The sequence below is a fragment of the Meleagris gallopavo genome, chromosome 2 (assembly GCF_905368555.1).
Source record: "Meleagris gallopavo chromosome 2, MGAL_WU_HG_1.1, whole genome shotgun sequence".
Taxonomy (NCBI): domain Eukaryota; kingdom Metazoa; phylum Chordata; class Aves; order Galliformes; family Phasianidae; genus Meleagris; species Meleagris gallopavo.
This window is the reverse complement of record NC_139405.1, coordinates 49,412,163-49,430,068: the sequence shown is the minus strand read 5'-3', so window position 1 is coordinate 49,430,068 and position 17,906 is coordinate 49,412,163. Positions and strand designations below refer to the sequence as shown.

Sequence of the window (17,906 nt, the reverse complement as noted above, 5' to 3'; positions counted from 1 at the left end):
CCCTCATTCTGTAGTAGTTATGTAAATGGAATGATCTTTCATGCATAGTTTTCATTTATGTATGTGAAACAATACAAAGATTTCTCTGCAACATGCAATTGAGATGTGCTTTTAAAACACATGTAGAGCATCAAATGAATAGTTGGAGACTTCAGCAGGGCTCTTGAGTGCGTTAAAGGAGATAAAAATAGATGTCTTTTCCGAGGATAGAATCTTAATTGCATTTCTGAAGAAATAAATACTAGAAACTATTTTCTTGCTTGAGCCTGCTAATGTTGCCCTGATTTATTGTGATATGTTTGAATTTAAATGAGAGAAAAATTTATTGCTAAATTTATTTCTCAGCACCTTATTGAGAACAGAATGATTGAGAAAATCAGTCTCACTGTTACGCTGTTGTAAAGTGTAACAGACACAAAGCAGCTTGACTTGCAGCATGTTTTGTTTGTCTTGTCTGTATAACCTGTAACCAACCACTATATTCTGTCCATTTAAGAAGGTAGAAACATCCTGTGCAACTTGGATGTCACTGTTATGGGCTACCTATTGAAAATGTCAATTAGGAAAGTGTCATTCTGAGTGATGTAGACTTCTAGAGATTTAATTAATTTAAGTTTCTTGAAGATATCTAGACTTTGTTAACAGGCCATATTCAATCTATATGTATTAGGTGCTGAAAAACACAAAGAAAATACAAAAAGAGCTAAGATGTTTGGAAGAAGGGAAAAATAAGAAGTGTGTTTAGGTTTGCATTTCAATGCTGACTTTTAAACTTAAGTTAAACTTAGTTAATTTTGTTAAGGATTTGAGACATTTTTCCTCTATTCTCCTTTCTTTCTTAGGAGAATAGGTTTGGTTTTTTTTTTTTTTTTTTTTTTTGTTTTTTGTTTTTTTGTTTTTTTTTTCTGTTTGTGTATTTAAGTATTTCATTGATGTGATGGAAAATTAAACAATATGCCATAAATGTGGCCAATTAAAATGTTTAAGACTTTTCCATGTGTTTCTTAGAAAAAGTAATAAGACTTATATTAGTAAGCTCATCTTAAACCATTAGTGAACGCTTGCCATAAGTGTGTGGGTTTGTCTTCACTTCCTGCTTTTTATAGTTTTGATCACTTAATCTAAATGCATTTCTGTCTGAGCAGCTGTGCCCCTGCATTGACTGTTTTGAATTAACATTATAATGATTTTTTAAAATATTTTACTGTACAAAATAGTTCTGTTGTGTGATCACAAAAGTATTGTTTTTAAGTATATCTATCAAAAATACATTTTAGAAGAAGCTAAGTTGTAGTAGACCTTCAAGAACAAACAAGCATGAATTAAAAAAAAAAAAAAAAAAAAAAAAAAAAGCCCCAGAGTTAAGCTGAAAGGCATAGCTGTATTCCTTCGGGGTTATATACATCTTTTAAGTCTCGTGTTTTAGCACAGAACATTGAGTTGACACACACAAAGGCTAGAAGCAAAAGCAACAGCACGTCCAAGAAACTTGAAAAGTAAAAATTTCATTGCATGCTAACTAGCATTTTATTCTAGGTGTTTGTGCAATATGTTATGGGACCTATGGGCTTTCAGTGGCAAATGATGGGAAAGAGTGGTCTGCAAGGCAGCATTAAAAATTGGGAATGCCAAACATGTGCTCTGTATGTCAGCCTTGGTTGAGAATTTGCTTTAAAAAAATAAATTGTTAAACAATGAAGGCTAGATCGTTTTATTATTTTTCCTGGGAAAAGAGTTTGTGTAGCCTAAGGGAGAAATTGGTGCCTGTGGGAAACAGAACGCTGGGCTCAATTTTCAGGATTTATGAGGCCTTGCCAAGACAGATGGAAAGAGAGAGTGCGCCCTGCACAACTGTAGCTCTGGGAGACTGCACTCATCTTGCATGCAGGATCTCACATTCATAATTATGCTTAAAATTTAAGCTGTAGACACCAGTAGCTCTGCACGTGGAGGAGTCAAGCCTGTCCAGCCAGATTTTGATGTGTTGCAATAATTAAGCTTGCATGAGACATATGAAGGGGTGACTCTTAAGTGCCAGGCTGTCCGTCCTTATTAATTTCTTGGTTAGTGTTATAAAAGCAAGTGATGTGTGCGAAGTGTGCGCCAATGAGAGCTCTAATCTTCTGTGAGCAGAGAGTGTATGGTAGTAATGGCTTGTCCTGCCCTTAGGAAGGGAATGTGTTAGATGTAGGCCCTTGGGCCCCCTGTGTGCTTTGTCTTGGCTGTTCTCTTGGCATACACTGGGGTGCTTGCTTTCCAGGCTGCTACTGCACCCTGATGGGTTGAACTGAGTTCTTGTCTCCTGTCTTTTGTTTCCTTGCAGTTCAGAGCACTGTCAGTGTTTCTCATCTTCAGCAGTCCCTCTCTATGTCTTCCTCTTCATCCAACTCAGTGGATCTTTTTTACAGTTACAAGTTCAGTTTTTAAAAACTGATTGGTGAAGTTACATAGTTATTGTAGGTGCTACAAAATAGATGCCAAGTGTGTAATCTGAATCTTGTTTGTGTCCGCTATTTTCAGTAAACATGATACATTTTTACCAAACAAATCTAATGGGACCTATTCCTTTAGCTCTTGTTAATATGTTGGAGCAGAATAGTACTTTGTCTTCACAGCCACCCAATTGCTTTTCCCTCGACTGCTATACGCAAGATCTTTAAGAACAGTCAAAACAAGCAATATATATGAGAAAACAGATTTAACATATACAGTTGAGTTAAATCTAAGACAAATCCTTTGGGGTATTGTAGAGAAAGTGGGATCATAAAATCATAATTTAAAGCAAGGATATTGGTGTGACAGATAAAATGCTCTTAAGTGTTTTAAAAATACTTTGTAGCTACAAAAATAAAATTTCTTATTGATGTGTGCTGTTAACTTACAAGGGGGAAAGAGCAATTGATTCAGGAAACTGTAGGGGCTCACAAATCAAGTAGTGAGACTTGAGGCTAACCTCGTTGGTTGCTTTGCTTTTTTTTTTTCTTGTTCCATTTTCATCTCATCATTCAGCTGTTTAATTTAGGAGTGGATAGGGGACTGGATTTTTGTTCTGTTTGTTTGTGTAGCTGGCATTGGGCAAGATTTTTTTTTTTTTTTCATGCCTTGTATTTATCTTTTTTTGCTTGACTTTTTTATCAATGCTTTTCTTCATGGTTAGGGTTATGTTTAGGGCTGAATGTGTGCATGTCTCTTGATAGCTTTGCTTGTGCTGACACTAAAGAGACATTCTTACCTCATTAGCTTGATCCATGAAGAGTAAACAGGTTTTGTATTGACTCAGGTGACCCCAAGATCCTCAAAACCTGCATACTCCATCTCTGTACCCTTTTGGAGCAACTTTCAATCTTTGATCTCACTGCAAGTTTCTTTGATAATTTAACGCTGTATGTTGTCTGCTATTCCATTTGTCTTTTTTTTTAATGGTTTGTGGAGGGGAAGCAAAATACAGAAATTGTAATCACGTTCCCTTCTTTCTTTCTGTTGTGTTTTGTTAGGCCTGGATGATTGCCTGCAGCAGTATGTCCACAAATTTGAACGGGAGAAGATAAATGGTGAACAACTGTTACAAATTTCTCACCAGGATCTTGAAGATATGGGTATCACACGGATTGGACACCAGGAACTGGTTTTAGAAGCTGTGGATCTCCTGTGTGCACTGGTTAGTGAAGTGGTGAACAGACAAAGAATTTATTTGAATGCTTTTCTTGTTGAATATCCAAAGCAAGTCTAATGAAATCATAATGCCTTTCACACTTGCTTTCTGTTAGATGTAATGGCAAAAGAAAGCAGTAAGTTTAATTCTTGCAGGTTTTTTTCTGATAAGTGGAAATGCTGATTTAGTGGCAGTTCTAAAAAGAAGTGTTGGCTGAATAGCATTGTGAGATCTTGTGGATTCTGGTAGTGAACTATGATTAAAATTACTGTTGAGTAGGGTGAATTTGTTTTAACGGATGGAACACGTGCTGTTGAAATGACATCTATTAGTGATTTCTCACATCATCTGAAATGAGAATAGGAAAAGATTTTGTAGTCTACATACAAAGTGAAATAAGTGCTCTTGAAGTAAGGGATGTTTTGATTACTAAGTAACTGTGTGAGTTCAACTCATTGGATTTGGAACGTAACCTGTTCCTCCGTATTACCCCTGATATATTACTGTGTGGATGCTTTTAAAACAAACATACTCTGAAATGGATAAATATATTTCAGATCGTTTTGCTGTGCCGCATCACTGCTGCAGGCATTATTTAAAAGCTGTAGTTTGGACACAGTCTTGAGGATGTATTTGATGTAGTGCAGTGAGTGAGCGCCAGCAATATTATATACAATGACATCAGCTGGAGGGGTGGCAGAGGCTGCCCTGTGATTCCTTGGCCAGTACTTGCCTGCCCTCTGTTTGTCAGGCACATCTCGCAGCAAAGAGCATGTTCTTCTAAAAATGGAGAGTCTTTATTGCCTGAGTGACACGTGCTTTATGTGCAGCAGGGAAGTGCTATGGGCATCATTTCTATTCATAACCACAAAGATATTGCATAGTATATACTGAAGGAGGTGTATTTAATAAAACTGTGCACAGACTGAAACAATTCCCAAGGAGTTGTTCTTATGTTTACTAAAACTTTTATTTTCTTTTCAATATTTGATAAAGTTTTTTTTTGTTTGCTTTTTAACATTTAAAAGAAAACTGAAATAGAGGAACTGAGTTAGCCTGTGTGTGATTCATGTGGCAAGAGATAATCTGTCAGGCAAGTGAAGGAGTCTGGTGAATTAGTAAGTGTACTGCGTACAGTCCTGACTGATATAATGGATGTGGCAGCCCTCAAAGGCACTTTTTTCTTCTTTCTTTTTAAAATATTAGAATAAAATGAACAAAGCTGGATAACTGCCAGAATCTAAAGCTGTGTTTTATCTCCTACAATTTCCTTCTAATTTCCTTAGTAGACAAAAGTTTTGACCTCGGTCTCATTTCTGGAAATCCTTTGTGAAATGCAGTTCAAGTTAATGCATTAGACAGAGTTTACATATTGTAGCTGAAATATTGCTGTTTCCTTTTAAGAAGAGGAAGGAAGAATTTATGTATTTAATTTATGTCCTTTGTCACCTTCTACATACCTTTCCCTTCAGTTTTTGGGATAATGGTAGAAAATCAGTGTTGATTTTTGTTCCCAAGAGATGATATGTTTTGAATTCTAGAGACAGACAATTTTATTTTTTTAATGTTGCTGTCTCCTTTCTGTTTGAGAGAACAGAGTTTTTCTCTATTCCACTAGTATTACTTCTATGAAAGTGGGTTGGGGATATAAATATGGCTTTGAATTTTTTTTGTGTGTGTCTATGTGGTGACTTTTCCTCAATTTTTGTGAACTTTCATTAGAACCAAAGGTACTCAGGAACTCAGCTTTTCTTCTTTTCACCATGCTTTTGGCTTATACTGTGAATACGTAGCATTGACTGGGCCAGCCTGAGGTAAGACTTCAAATGTTGTCAGTTTTGGTGATAGGTAGAAGCATTCTGGGTATTTTGAACATTCCTCAGTTCTGCTGTCCTCGAGAAAAATTTACCTTCACAGAATCACAGAATGGCCTGGGTTGGAAGGGACCTCAAGGATCATGAATCTCCAACCCTCTTGCCACAGGCAGGGCCACCAACATCCACATTTAATACTAGACCAGGCTGCCCAGGGCCCCATCCAATCTGCCTTGAACACCTCCAGGGATGGAGCATCCACAACCTCTCTGGGCAGCCTGTTCCAGCACCTCACCACTCCCTTGGTAAAGAACTTCCACCTGACATCCAACCTGAATCTTCCTTCCCTCAACTTAAAACCATTTCCCCTTGTCCTGCAGTTATCTACCCTTTCAAAGAGTTGATTCCCCTCCTGTTTTTGGGCTCCCTTTAGGTACTGAAAGGCTGCACTGAGGTCACCCTGCAGCCTTCTTTTCTCCAGGCTGAAGAAGCCCAGTTCCCTCAGCCTGTCTGCTTAGGGGAGGTGCTCCATCTCTTGATCATCTTTGTGGCTCTCCTCTGGACCCTCTCCAACAGCTCTCTGTCTTTCCTGTACTGGGGGCTCCAGACCTGGACACAGTACTCCAGATGGGGCCTCACAAGAGCAGAGTAGAGGGGGACAACCACCTCCCTCTCCCTGCTGGCTACCCCTCTTCTGATGGAACCCAGGATACCATTTGTTTTCTGAGCTGCAAGAGCACACTGCTGGCTCATGTTAAGCTTTTCATCCATCAGGACCTCCAGATTCTTCTCTGCAGGGCTGCTCAAGGACCGCTCCTTCACCACTCCTTCCAGTCTGTATAAATGCCTTGGATTCCTCTGGCCCAAGTGCAAAACTTTGTGCTTTGCTGTGTTTGCTGAATCTCATTAGGTTCACCCAGGCCCACCTCTCAAGTCTGTTGAGGTCCCTCTGAATGGCAATACCTTTTTGTCTATTTCCCAGCAACTTCCTCCAGATCAAAGCTTTGGTTTCCTTACACTGCACTACCACTTGAGATTCCAAAAGCAGTGAAGTAGATGTCTTTGGAACATCTTCCTCCTATGGTAATTCTTCTCAGGCATTCACCTTTTCCAAAACTCATTAAGTTGGTGGGGGAAAAAATAGTAAAAAGATAGTGAGTTCCTTGAGGAAGTACACCAAATATGCTTCGATTTTATAGGGATAGAGCCCCATGTGTGAGTTCTACCCTGTCAAGCTGTGAATGTCTGCAGCTTATGATGTTTACTGCTGCAACATAGCGGGGGGGAAAATAAAAAACAAACACAAAAACAAACCCAACCTCAACAAATCTTTCTCAACCACTTCAGTTTTTAGACAGTATTTCCTAATCTTTCCTTAGGAGCAACATATGCCACAAAGGTGATACTGAAGAGGCAGCAGGAAGGAGTGTGGTCAGGGATAAGAAGTGAAGGTTTCTTGTGAGCGCACATTTCTGTTGCACTTCAGTTGGTGCAGTAAGATTTTTCTGAACAGATGTCGAAGGCCTATTTGAAGACTTATTTAAGGAATTTAGAGAACATATAAAAAGAATTGAACTTTCCAGAGGGGGAATCCAAACCGCATCAGTGTGAATGCCTCCATCTTTTTGTGGTGACAGTATTTGCTTGAGTGAGGAAAGGGATGGGTGGAAGATATTTCTTTGTTGATTGAACTGTTTGGTGGAAAAGGAACAAATATACATAAATATGCTTTTTTAAACTCATGCAAAACCACAAAAGGAGGGATAAGAATCCTGGAAAATAAGCTTTCTCGGTCCATTTGAATAAGTGGGACAAAAAGGAATGGTGATGAAACTGAATGTTTACTCAGTGTTCCCTGATGAGTTGCCTTGCCTGTATATGCTTAATAAAAACAAAATAATGCAAACATTAACAGGAAATTATATGCAAATAGAAAGACTTTTAATGTGTTCTTTGGATTAGATTTCTGGATTTTTAACTACATTGTATTACAGGAGCTAATTTTTTTTGCTTCCAAAGTTTTTTTTTCTTGAGGTTAGAATGAAGATTGAATGAAGATGTTGTGTTGAGGGACATGGTTTAGTGGGAGCTATTGGTAATAGGTGAACGGTTGGACTGGATGATCTTTTAGGTCTTTTCCAACCTTGGTGATTCTATGATTCTAAGATATTGTTTTTATTAATTAAAAAACAGAACAAAACAACAAAAATATAACTACCAAAAGCATACCAGAATATACTTTTCTTTTTTCTTAGCTTTGTACCTTTTAATAATACCATTGGTAGTAATGCCAGCACACTAGCAATGCAGCAACATATAACCTCATGCCACAAGGTCATCCTATCAAGTAACTCTTGCATTTTATTCATACTGTTGTCATCTCTGTAAAAGGTCATTTGCTAAAATGACTTTTAAATCTGAAGCTCGATAGTTTACATACCTGAAGTCTTAGACTTTTGTGGCTGTTCCTTATCAAAAGTACCACACCTATGCATCATCTCATAAGATTTCAATTTTCTAGAGGTCTCAAATTTTTATGAGGAAGTTTCAAACTCCAAAGGATTCTTTAGGAAACATTTTTATTAAAAGGGAGAGTGGAAAGTAAAAGATAGTGACAGTAGCTTGTGTTACGTCCAGTGTTTATGTATGCATACAGTGTGTTGTATAAGCTATTGGACAGGCATTCAGCCTATTTTTATCTACTTTTTTCTTGAGCTAGTTTTTAGCTGGATCAGCCAGAAAATCTAGCTGTTTGCACTGCAGCATTTGAAGATGGCTGTGAAGGGGAAGGTGTCCCTTGGCAACAGCAGGGCTCTATATCAGCCCAGGTCAGCTGGGACTTGACTGCAGTGCTCTTTTGATTTTGGTTAACCACACTTTATTTTTTCTTTTATTTTAGTGCTTCAACCTTGAGCAACTGTTTGGTCAGTGTACTATTTCTCATTAAATATAATGGGGTTTGGAAAGAGCACGCTCTTGTCCGCAAGCTCTTTTGTGCACCTGTGCATGCTCTCTCTTGCCATAATCCCATGTGTAGCTGCCCAGGTTAATGAGTAACAGGCTGGGAATGTTTGACATAAGGTGTTCTTGACCGTTGGCTTCAGCTCCTGTTTTGATGAGAGTAACTTTGATATTTTCCTGTCACTCCTGATTTAAAATATAACCTTCTGTGGTTTATGAACAGTATCTAAAACCTTTTGATTACTTAAATAATAATATTTTAAGTATTATAACCTGTTAATGTAGAATGCTTCAGAAAAGCGTGAGTTTTATGTGTCAGTTGTGTGTTGCTGTGAAGGCTTGTAGCCTGTTGGTCTGCTGCCATAGTATCAGCATTCCTATCTGTCCTGAATGAAGGCTTCAGCTCCATGACAATTAAAATTAGTTTAAGTCAGCTGCCACCTCTCCTCCTCTCCCCCCCCTTTCTGTTCTCTGATTAGTATCCTTTCTGCTTGCAGTCAACTGATGATGAGGTGAGACACTTCAGGGAGCTAAACCAGCTCAGAACACAATACAATAAAGGAGGGCATGATGTTTTTTTAAGTGGTTTGCTGCAAAACAACTCTTCAACAGACTCGACAAGCAAGAGTGACACTGCAAATGTAGAAGAAATAGCTGGTTATCTGTGGATTGGTCAAGATAGTGTCAACTGTGTCAACTTGGACATGATCACAGCCAGAGCACATAAATTTTTTAATTACTGGTTGTTTTCTCACTTTGTCAGTGAACAGAAGAACGTGCACAATGGCAAATCTGTATCTGGTGAAGGAGCATAATGTTTTCTGTGTGTTAGAGAAAACAGGTCAGGATGCCTGTGGAATAGAGAGGGTTTGAGTTGTGATGACCTCTTTGTTCTTGAAATGTTCATTCCTCAGGGTAAATCTGAAATTGAAGAATTTGATATCCTGTATTGATGAGCTATAATGCTCACTGTTGTGCTGAGTAGATGTAGTTCTTAGCCAGGACATTTCCTAAAGCATGAACTGGTGTTATAGATATCTCTGCCCTCTGTAGTATCTCTGGAAGAAGCTGTAGAAAGGCTTAGTGCAGCAACTGAACAGTTTGGCCATGGTGTACTCCTGAGAGACTGCTGAGCAGACCAGCTGCAGTCATAAGGTGGAGGCTCTGTATCTCCAGGTACAAAGCCTGTGTTGCTGAAGTCCACCTTGAAATTGAGATCTATTTGATGGAGTTCTTTAAAAACTAACTGGACTGGAAAAGTCATGCTGGGCTGACCCACTGTGTAAATAAGATGAATCAGGTGCGATAAGGAGAACATAAATATTTTAGAACAAAGATGAAATCAGATCTGATATACCAACAAGTATATTGTTAAGCGCTGGGGCCATCTCTAATCACAGACATTTACAAAATAGTTAGCACAACTTCTGCACCTGAGTGACTGAAAGAATTTTGGAGATGCTTAAATGTACAAAGACTCTCTCAAACAGAGTTAAGTTGCCTGATTAGGTTGTTATACTGCTCTACAGGGGAGAAAAAAAGAGAGAAGTATTTTCTGTCCACTTATGGAAGGAGGGAGGCCAGCATCCTTTAATTCGTCTGTTCAAGGGGGAAAATGTTGGCACATAGCTACTTTCAAATTTGTGTGGCCAAAAGAATGTATGACTAAACTTTTTGGTGAGAAAATATTCCTCCAAAAATAAAATAATTTGCAATGTCCTGTAACAGAGGAGGAAAAAAAAAAAAAAACAACAAAACTGCAAGAAGTGAATCTGAATGATATTCTTGTGTATTTTGTTAAAATTAAAAGGTGGTAAGTTTACATATGGTAAGTAGGCAAGTATTTTAACATTGTTTATTAATCCGTATCTTTCCCAGTCTGTGATCCTGAAAATTTTAAGGATATCCTCTGCTATTGCAACAATGTTTTGTTTTTGTTTGTTTTATTGGATATATCCTCTTGACCCCTGCTCCTGTGCGGGAGTACTTCCTTGCCAAGAGCCCCGAGGGAAGGGAGGGGGGTATATGGATGACATCCCAATGAGTTCAAGTTACATAGAAGGTATAAGTATTTTAAAGGTAATTTAGTTCATACTTCTCCTTGCACAGATGTATTTTTGAGCAAAGATTTTGTTTAATCTCTTAACTTTCGAAAGCACTCTAGCTTGTATTATGGGCCTTTGATCATTGTAAGAATGGGGCCTTAAGCCAGCAGTGTGTCCTAGCAACAAGAAAGTCAGCAGCATCCTGGATTTGGAGAGGAGTGATCATCACCCATTACTTGTCACTTATTAGTCTGCCTATTCCACCCGTACCTCCAAGAATGGGAAGATACTGGCAATAATAAAGCAGTTCAGTGGAGGGCCACCAGATTGGTCAGGGCAATCAGGCAGTGGATCAATTTGTCCAGAAAGTTTGGATCTTTGAGATTTTAAAGACTTGATTGTATAAAACTCATAACAACCTGAGGTGAGCTCACAGCTGAGGTTGTTGTGGGCAGGAGATTGGACTGCGACTTCTAGAGCTCCGTGCCAGCCTGAGTGATGCTGTGGTCTGAAGTGGAGGAGTTGGGAATTCCTTGAAACTTGGAATTGAATGAAATTAATGTTGGCTGTAGCTGGCTTAGTTGTTTGAGGAGGAAGGGATAAAGAATGATATAGCTGACTACATTGTGGAACATAGAGGTTGGTAACAAGAATCTGTATCAGCAGAATAGAAAAAAGCAGGCATGTTGGTTGTTTTTTTTTTTTTTTTTTAAGAGGGGTGTGAGTCCTCAGTCTAAAAGAGCTAAGTATTGCCTACCACAAGGTAGGATAAGTTGAAAACAAGAAGGTAGTCAGTGGCATATTGCTATTTAATGGTTGTACCTGTGCAGTGACAGCAAGAAGAAAATCTTGGTTATAAAACCAAGTTGCCTTCAGAGCAGCTATACGGTAGTATTTCTGACACCTTTGGAATGATACAATCGATATGTTGCTTAAAACAATTGTTTTAATCTTAAGAAGCGTGATATGGTTGCATATGGATTTGTGAAGTTGGAGTTACGCTAGGACTTGCAGACCTGTTTGGTTTAAATTATAAAGATGCTGTTGAGTGAAAATATAACATGTAAAAATGGAATTAATTACTAAGCTTAGTGTTAATCAGTCCTCAAACCTGCAAATAACTGCACTGCTGTAATCATGGAACATGGTTACTGAAAGCTCGTGATTCAAATATTTATTTCAGCTTTTGACTGTGAAATTACATTTACTTCCTGTAGATGTTTTTATCTCTTGCCAATTTAAACTGTCTTTAGTTATGAATGAAATGTTGCTTCACTATTTATATATCACAGTATAAAAACATTTTAAGAGAAAACAGTATTTATTTTCCTTCAACAAAAAGAAAACCAAAGCAACTATGTTACTCAAACTACATTTGGAGAGTAAATGACATCTGACTCATCTGACTTTGTGGCTTCATTCTGGTGGAATATTGTCCTCAATCTCATTAATTTCAATAAAATTGAGGAGGTCTGGCTCCCACAAAAGCCTTTCATGCCTGTAATGCAGAATGAATCTTAGAAAGTGATCAAATATTTAAGATTTGTCAATATAAGAAAGACAATGGTGATCTACAAAGTGTTGGATGTTAGGGAGGTGATTAAAGAACTGTTTCTTCCAGTAAAAGGCCTAGTTGTACCAAATGAAGATAAACCTAGGATTGCCTCATCTATCTCAAATCCAGCCAAACTTGCTATACAGAAAATTCATGGAAATGCCTTACTTTCTGAAAGAATGTCAGCTTGCCACCATGTGGCAAGGTATGCCGAGGATTAACTGAAATTCATGTGGTTTAAAAATGCATAACAACAACTTAAATGTTAGGGATGTATCATCACAGAATCATAGAATGGCCTGGGTTGAAAAGGACCTCAAAGATCATCCAGTTTCAACCCCCATGCTATGTGCAGAGTTGCCAGCCACTAGACCAGGCTGCCCAGAGCCACATCCAGCCTGGCCTTGAATGCCTGCAAGGACGGGGCATCCACAACCTCCTTGGGCAACCTGTTCCAGTGCGTCCTCCAAGTGAAAAACTTCCTCCTAATACCTAACCTAAATCTACCCTGTGTTAGTTTAAAACCATTCCCTCTTGTCCTATCAGATCTTGTAAGATCTTGTAAGATGTGATTTCTTCATTTGAAGACTGCTTTGCTTCAGCAAACTGACTTGATGAGAACATTCTTATACATTTCATTTAACCTGCATTTTTTGTCCCTTCCACTTCAAAATAAAAAGGCATATCCTTTGACCTTTGAATCCAGATGAGTTTGCATGTGTGGAATAAGAAATAGGGAAATTTCATCAAACTTCATAATATTTCTTGCAGAACTATGGCCTTGAAACAGACAATATGAAGAACTTGGTTCTCAAGCTGCGTGCATCATCCAACAATCTGCAAAATTACATCTGTACCCGTAGAAAAAGCTCAAATTATGACGGGAATACTTCACGCAAGCCCCCTAATGAATTCCTTACTTCTGTGGTAGAGCTTATTGGTGCTGCTAAGGCCCTGCTTGCGTGGTTGGACAGGTAAGAATAAAAAGAATAAAATCCTTGTGTTTTCATTTACTGTTACAACTTCTTTCTCCTTGCAGTGTGAGTTCTACATGTCTAGGTCTAAAGATGTTCTTGATCTTACTCACCCTTCTTTTTTGCTTTGTCAAAAGGCCTCTGAATGAATTTAATCACCTAAGACATCTATTCTAATATTGCTTCTAACCTGGTAGTTAGAAAAGTGAGAGTTGTCTTATTGAGGGGAAACTACCTAATTTCAGGACTAGTTTCTCATATGTATGAGACCTCCTCATTTTGTCTTCCCACCTTATACATCAGCTGTCATTGGCAAGTCCCTAAGAAGAAAAGAGAGAATCTGCTGAAATTGTGACCTTAGCTCTGAGATCTGAAAAAGTGAACAGCAGAGGAGACTTTCCCTCTGCTATTTCTTACTTTTTTTCTGGTAAGAGCCTGAGTTGTTTTGTGCCAGCTGCATCAGAAGCAAACAGGCAACTGATAGCATACTAGCTGTAGTGCTGAGCAAGATGTGGAGATGTGAATTCTTAATCACCTTATCATCTTTCTTGAGAAGGAAGGTTAGAAATAGAGCTACATGAGTACTGTCAGCAAGGAGAGCTTTTATCCTTGAATATTTCTGCAGTGATGTTAACAAGTTGTGCCTCTCACCTAATCTTCCCATTTCACCATGTTGCTTGAACCTTGTCCTAAATTTCTTCTGCAACTCTCTATCAGCAAGTGACTGGCATGTCCATTATCAAACCAGTTGGGATTACTCCTGAGTCCTTTAAATTCTCTGGAGGGTCTGAGGTGAGTGCCTCCATAAAAGTCTTTCATGAAGTTCGGCCTTACTGAACTTGTCTGTATGAAAGCCATTTTTCTTTTCTCTCAAAGTAAGTAATTACACAAGATAAACTTTGCATACTATTTTTCATTGAATGAAAATAATACATTTCATAGAACTTTCTCTCCACTCTTTTTTTTAATTTTAATTTTCTGTCTGAATTCAGTAATAAAAGACTGAAAGGTGGAAAACTACTCCCTGACAAACCAAAGCCTGTGATTTTTTTTTTTACAGCAGTGTGAGTATGATTTAACTTGAGTTGGTATTTTCAAACTGATGTTTAAAAAGTGGACTGAGTTTTGCTCAGTCTGAAATTGCTCACCACAGTGTTAGCCATACCCCATTTTTGGTGCAGGGATGAAGTGAAAACAGAGTCAAGAATACTTATGTTGTGAAACTGTCCTTACACTTGTGTAGGTCTGACTCTTGCTGTTCCTCAGTGCTCTGGCAGAATAGGAGAAGTCTAAGAGGAATTTCTCTTGTTACAGGACCCCATTTACAGGTATCGCTGACTTTTCATCAATGAAAAACAGAATCATTCAGCTCTGCTTGGATCTTACTACTACTGTTCAGAAGGTCAGCTGATTTCTTTTCCTTCCTGCTTTCCAAAAGGGGAGGTGGGTATTTGGGAAAATAATGTGTGCTGTATACTAATTGTAATGCAGATGTGAGTTTACTTCAAAGCTTGAACAATTCCATGAAGGCCGGTTTCAGTTGTCCATTTTTCTGAGATGATTTGTTTTCGTTCATTTAATTTCCAATTTTGGAATTGCTGACTGTATTGTAAGTGACTGTCATTTAAAGATTACGCATTTTCTTCAGCTTCAACGAGAAGAGTGTTAGATTTTAAAATAGTTGGTCTGCATCTGAAGATTATCAAGTTCCAAATAACATCGAAAATACATGGTGTTTGTGTATGTATACTAAAGTACATAATAAAATATGTATTAGTTCATTGTAATACATACAATGAATACTTCATACTTCATACATCAATTACTTCACTGATTGTTAAGCCTACATATGCAAACTTCTTAAGTTTTGTCCCATATATAGTATTTCAACCTATTCCTATCAGATGGGAAATGCTCCATATAACAGAAGGAGTTGCCACCTTTATGATAAAAATTCCACTAGTCAGACTTCTGTGACAGTAGTGGGAGATTATAGTGTTTTGTTTCAAAACTTTCTATTTATCAGTGTCATGAGCACTTATTGGTAATAGCTAAAAGGACACTTAGAAACTGTGGGAGTCTTGGCAAATTGCATCATTTTGTTCTCTGAATAATATTGCCTGTCTTCTGAGGCAGTGGCATACTGTCAGTAGAGTTTAACTCTGGTAGTTAAATGCTACATGCACTCTTCAGCTCCTGCAGAATTTGCTCATAGCTGTTTAGTCCATGGCTGTATGTTGTATGGACTCTGTAGAGTCATGTCCTGTGAAATAGGTGATTCTCTCTCTCTGTTTCTGGGGACATGATCATAGAATCATAAAATGACTTGTATTGGAAACGTCATCAAAGCCCATTCATTTCCAATCCCCTACCATGCGCAGAGTTGCCATCCACTAGATCAGGCTGCCTGGGGCCCAATCCAACCTGGTCTAAAATGCCTCCAGAGATCAAGCACACACGATTTCTATGGGCAGCCTGTGCCAAAGCCTCACCACCCTTTGAGTGAAAAAATTCCCCCTAATATCTAATATAAATCTCCAATCTTTAAGTTTAAAACCATTCCTCCTGCTCTTACTGCTATTAGGCAGTGTAAAAAGTCACTCCCCCTTCTGATTATGAGCTGCTTTTAAGTACTGATGCCAAAGGATAGAAGGGTCTTGTGAGATATCAGGCTATTATGACACCCATTTCTATCAGCTTGTTAGTTGTAAAAGAATAATATCTGAGTACTGTAACTTCAAAAGCACGCCAGTCTCACCTACTGCTGAACGCCCTTCTTAATTGAGCACTGTGTGTGCAGTTGCAGCAAGTTAGTGATTTACAGATAGAGATTTGCAGATTGTGTAGTAGAATAGTAAGCACTTCTAGCAGCAGATGGTGTTCACCCAAGAGTGCTGCTGGAACTGAGATATGAGATTGCTGGACTATATTAATAAAACTGTTAAAAATGGTATCTAATCTGTCAATTAAATCAGCCTTTGATGGCAGTGGAATGGAAGTTAGCAAATAGAACTCTATCCTTTAATAAGCAGAGCACTTCTCTGCCAGTTTAGCAGGAGCTGTAATAAAGGCTGGAATTGCTGTGTAGGAGGGGAAAAAAAAACAACATAAATGGAGAAAGAAGAAATCTTACTTTGTATTGGAATATTGCAAATGTATTAGTATGACCTGAATGAACTTGCCGGCATGTGGAGAAAAGAGAATGAGATTAAAAAACAAAACAAAAAAAGGTCACTCAAACAACTTGATGTACATTTTTTAATTTTTAAAATGAATATGTCCACAGTGATCATCAGAACAGTGGTAAGAGTTACTTTGAAAACAAAAGAGAACAACTGAACTATGTTATGTATCTCTATTGTGTCCATATCTGGAGGCTTACATGCTTTTTAGAACTTCTGTCTTAAAAAGTGCAAAACAGAAGTAGGATGGAACAGAAGGGTTGAAAATGATCCAGAAATAGGGAACAGCTTCAGGTCACAGCTCCTCAGTGCATCTTTTGAGTGCTATGTGGTAGTTATGCAGGTTGGGATGTCAATGGCAAATATCTTGAAATTTAAGTTTTAAATCTTGTTTCATTATTTACTTGTTGTCTTAACTCTTTAATCTGAGAATGTAATACAGTTCTCTAGTTCAGCCATTCTTGCAGAAAACCTTTTGCCCAAGGAGGTTGTGGATGCCCCATCCCTGGAGGCATTCAAGGCCAGGCTGGATGTGGCTCTGGGAAGCCTGGTCTGGAGGTTGGCGACCCTGCACATAGCAGGGGGGTTGAAACTAGATGATCACTGTGGTCCTTTTCAACCCAGGCGATTCTATGATTCCATTCTGTGAAAACAAGGAAGACTTATGTAGTCTTTTACATGCACTAGTTTCAGTTCAAAGACTTTTGTCCCTAGGCTTTGTAAATAATGCTTTGTGTGCAGTCCTGATGAATGTTATCAGTAGTGTATTTTTAAAAACAGTTTTTCTTGCCTGTTTTAACAACCTACTTTATAACTGTTGTCTACAGCGGCTGAATCAGCATTCAGCAGTGCAGTGCAAGTTTGTGCGTCTTCTGGAAGTCCAGCTTTATTGTGCAGGGTTCTGTTTTTCTGGTAAAGTCTGTTGCTGTAATTGAATCCCGTGTTCTTGGTTTTAAGGGTTTATTACTGCTTTCTACTAAGGCCAGAAAATAGTTGTTTAACAGTACATTTGAGCCCTCAGTGAAACTAATCTGATTAATCCCTGTAGCATGAATGACTCTACTTCAATTCAAGGTTAAGGTGTCAGTTTTGCAGAATCTTTAGAGATGATGTGTTCATGCACTTATTGGTTAAAATAGAGTATTGTTCTTGTTTTCTTTTTAGGACTGTACTGTGGCTGACATGGAAGATAAAGTTCAGACTGTAGTAAGTACTAATTTCTACTGAAAACTCAGCTGCTTCCTTTCACATTTATTTTGGTGGCTTCTACTCCAATTGTACTGACAGCAGCCTTCCAATCCCAGCACATCATAGAAGTAAAATGTTATTGGCTGTTTTAGTAATGCTCTTCACTGTAGAGAAAATAATGAGATTTTAGATTAGACTGATGAGCGTGTGTAATGGTGCGAAGTCAGGTCTTCCTTGAAGTTCATTGCACAAACATTCTTCAAGAGAATTTAGACCTCATATTTTTAAAGGAAGGGGTAATACTGTAGAATCATTATAGGCTAAATAAACCAATTATGCCTGTAATAGGCATCATGAGATATTTTATGTCTTAATAACTAAATGCTATGCCTTATTAAGCTTCTCCATGTAAAAAAAAAAAAAAAAAAGAAAAAAAAAAAAGCAAAACTGCCCTGATGCAGAACTGAGGTTTTGTGTCTAACTGTACTTGAGCTTGAAAGATCAGTTTTCAGAATGAATTGAAACGGCCTTATGA

The 17,906-nt window shown here is 38.1% G+C and overlaps 1 protein-coding gene across 1 annotated transcript in view; it reads left to right on the top strand.

Annotated features, from left to right (window-relative positions):
- Positions 1 to 17,906, top strand: part of CNKSR3 (CNKSR family member 3) — a 62,587-nt gene that overhangs the window by 27,146 nt on the left and 17,535 nt on the right. Inside the window, exons 2-5 of the mRNA XM_085217060.1 lie at positions 3,495 to 3,658; positions 12,799 to 13,001; positions 14,316 to 14,403; positions 17,348 to 17,389. Of these exons, the coding sequence (XP_085073186.1) occupies positions 3,495 to 3,658; positions 12,799 to 13,001; positions 14,316 to 14,403; positions 17,348 to 17,389 (497 nt within the window). The remainder of the gene's footprint in view (positions 1 to 3,494; positions 3,659 to 12,798; positions 13,002 to 14,315; positions 14,404 to 17,347; positions 17,390 to 17,906) is intronic.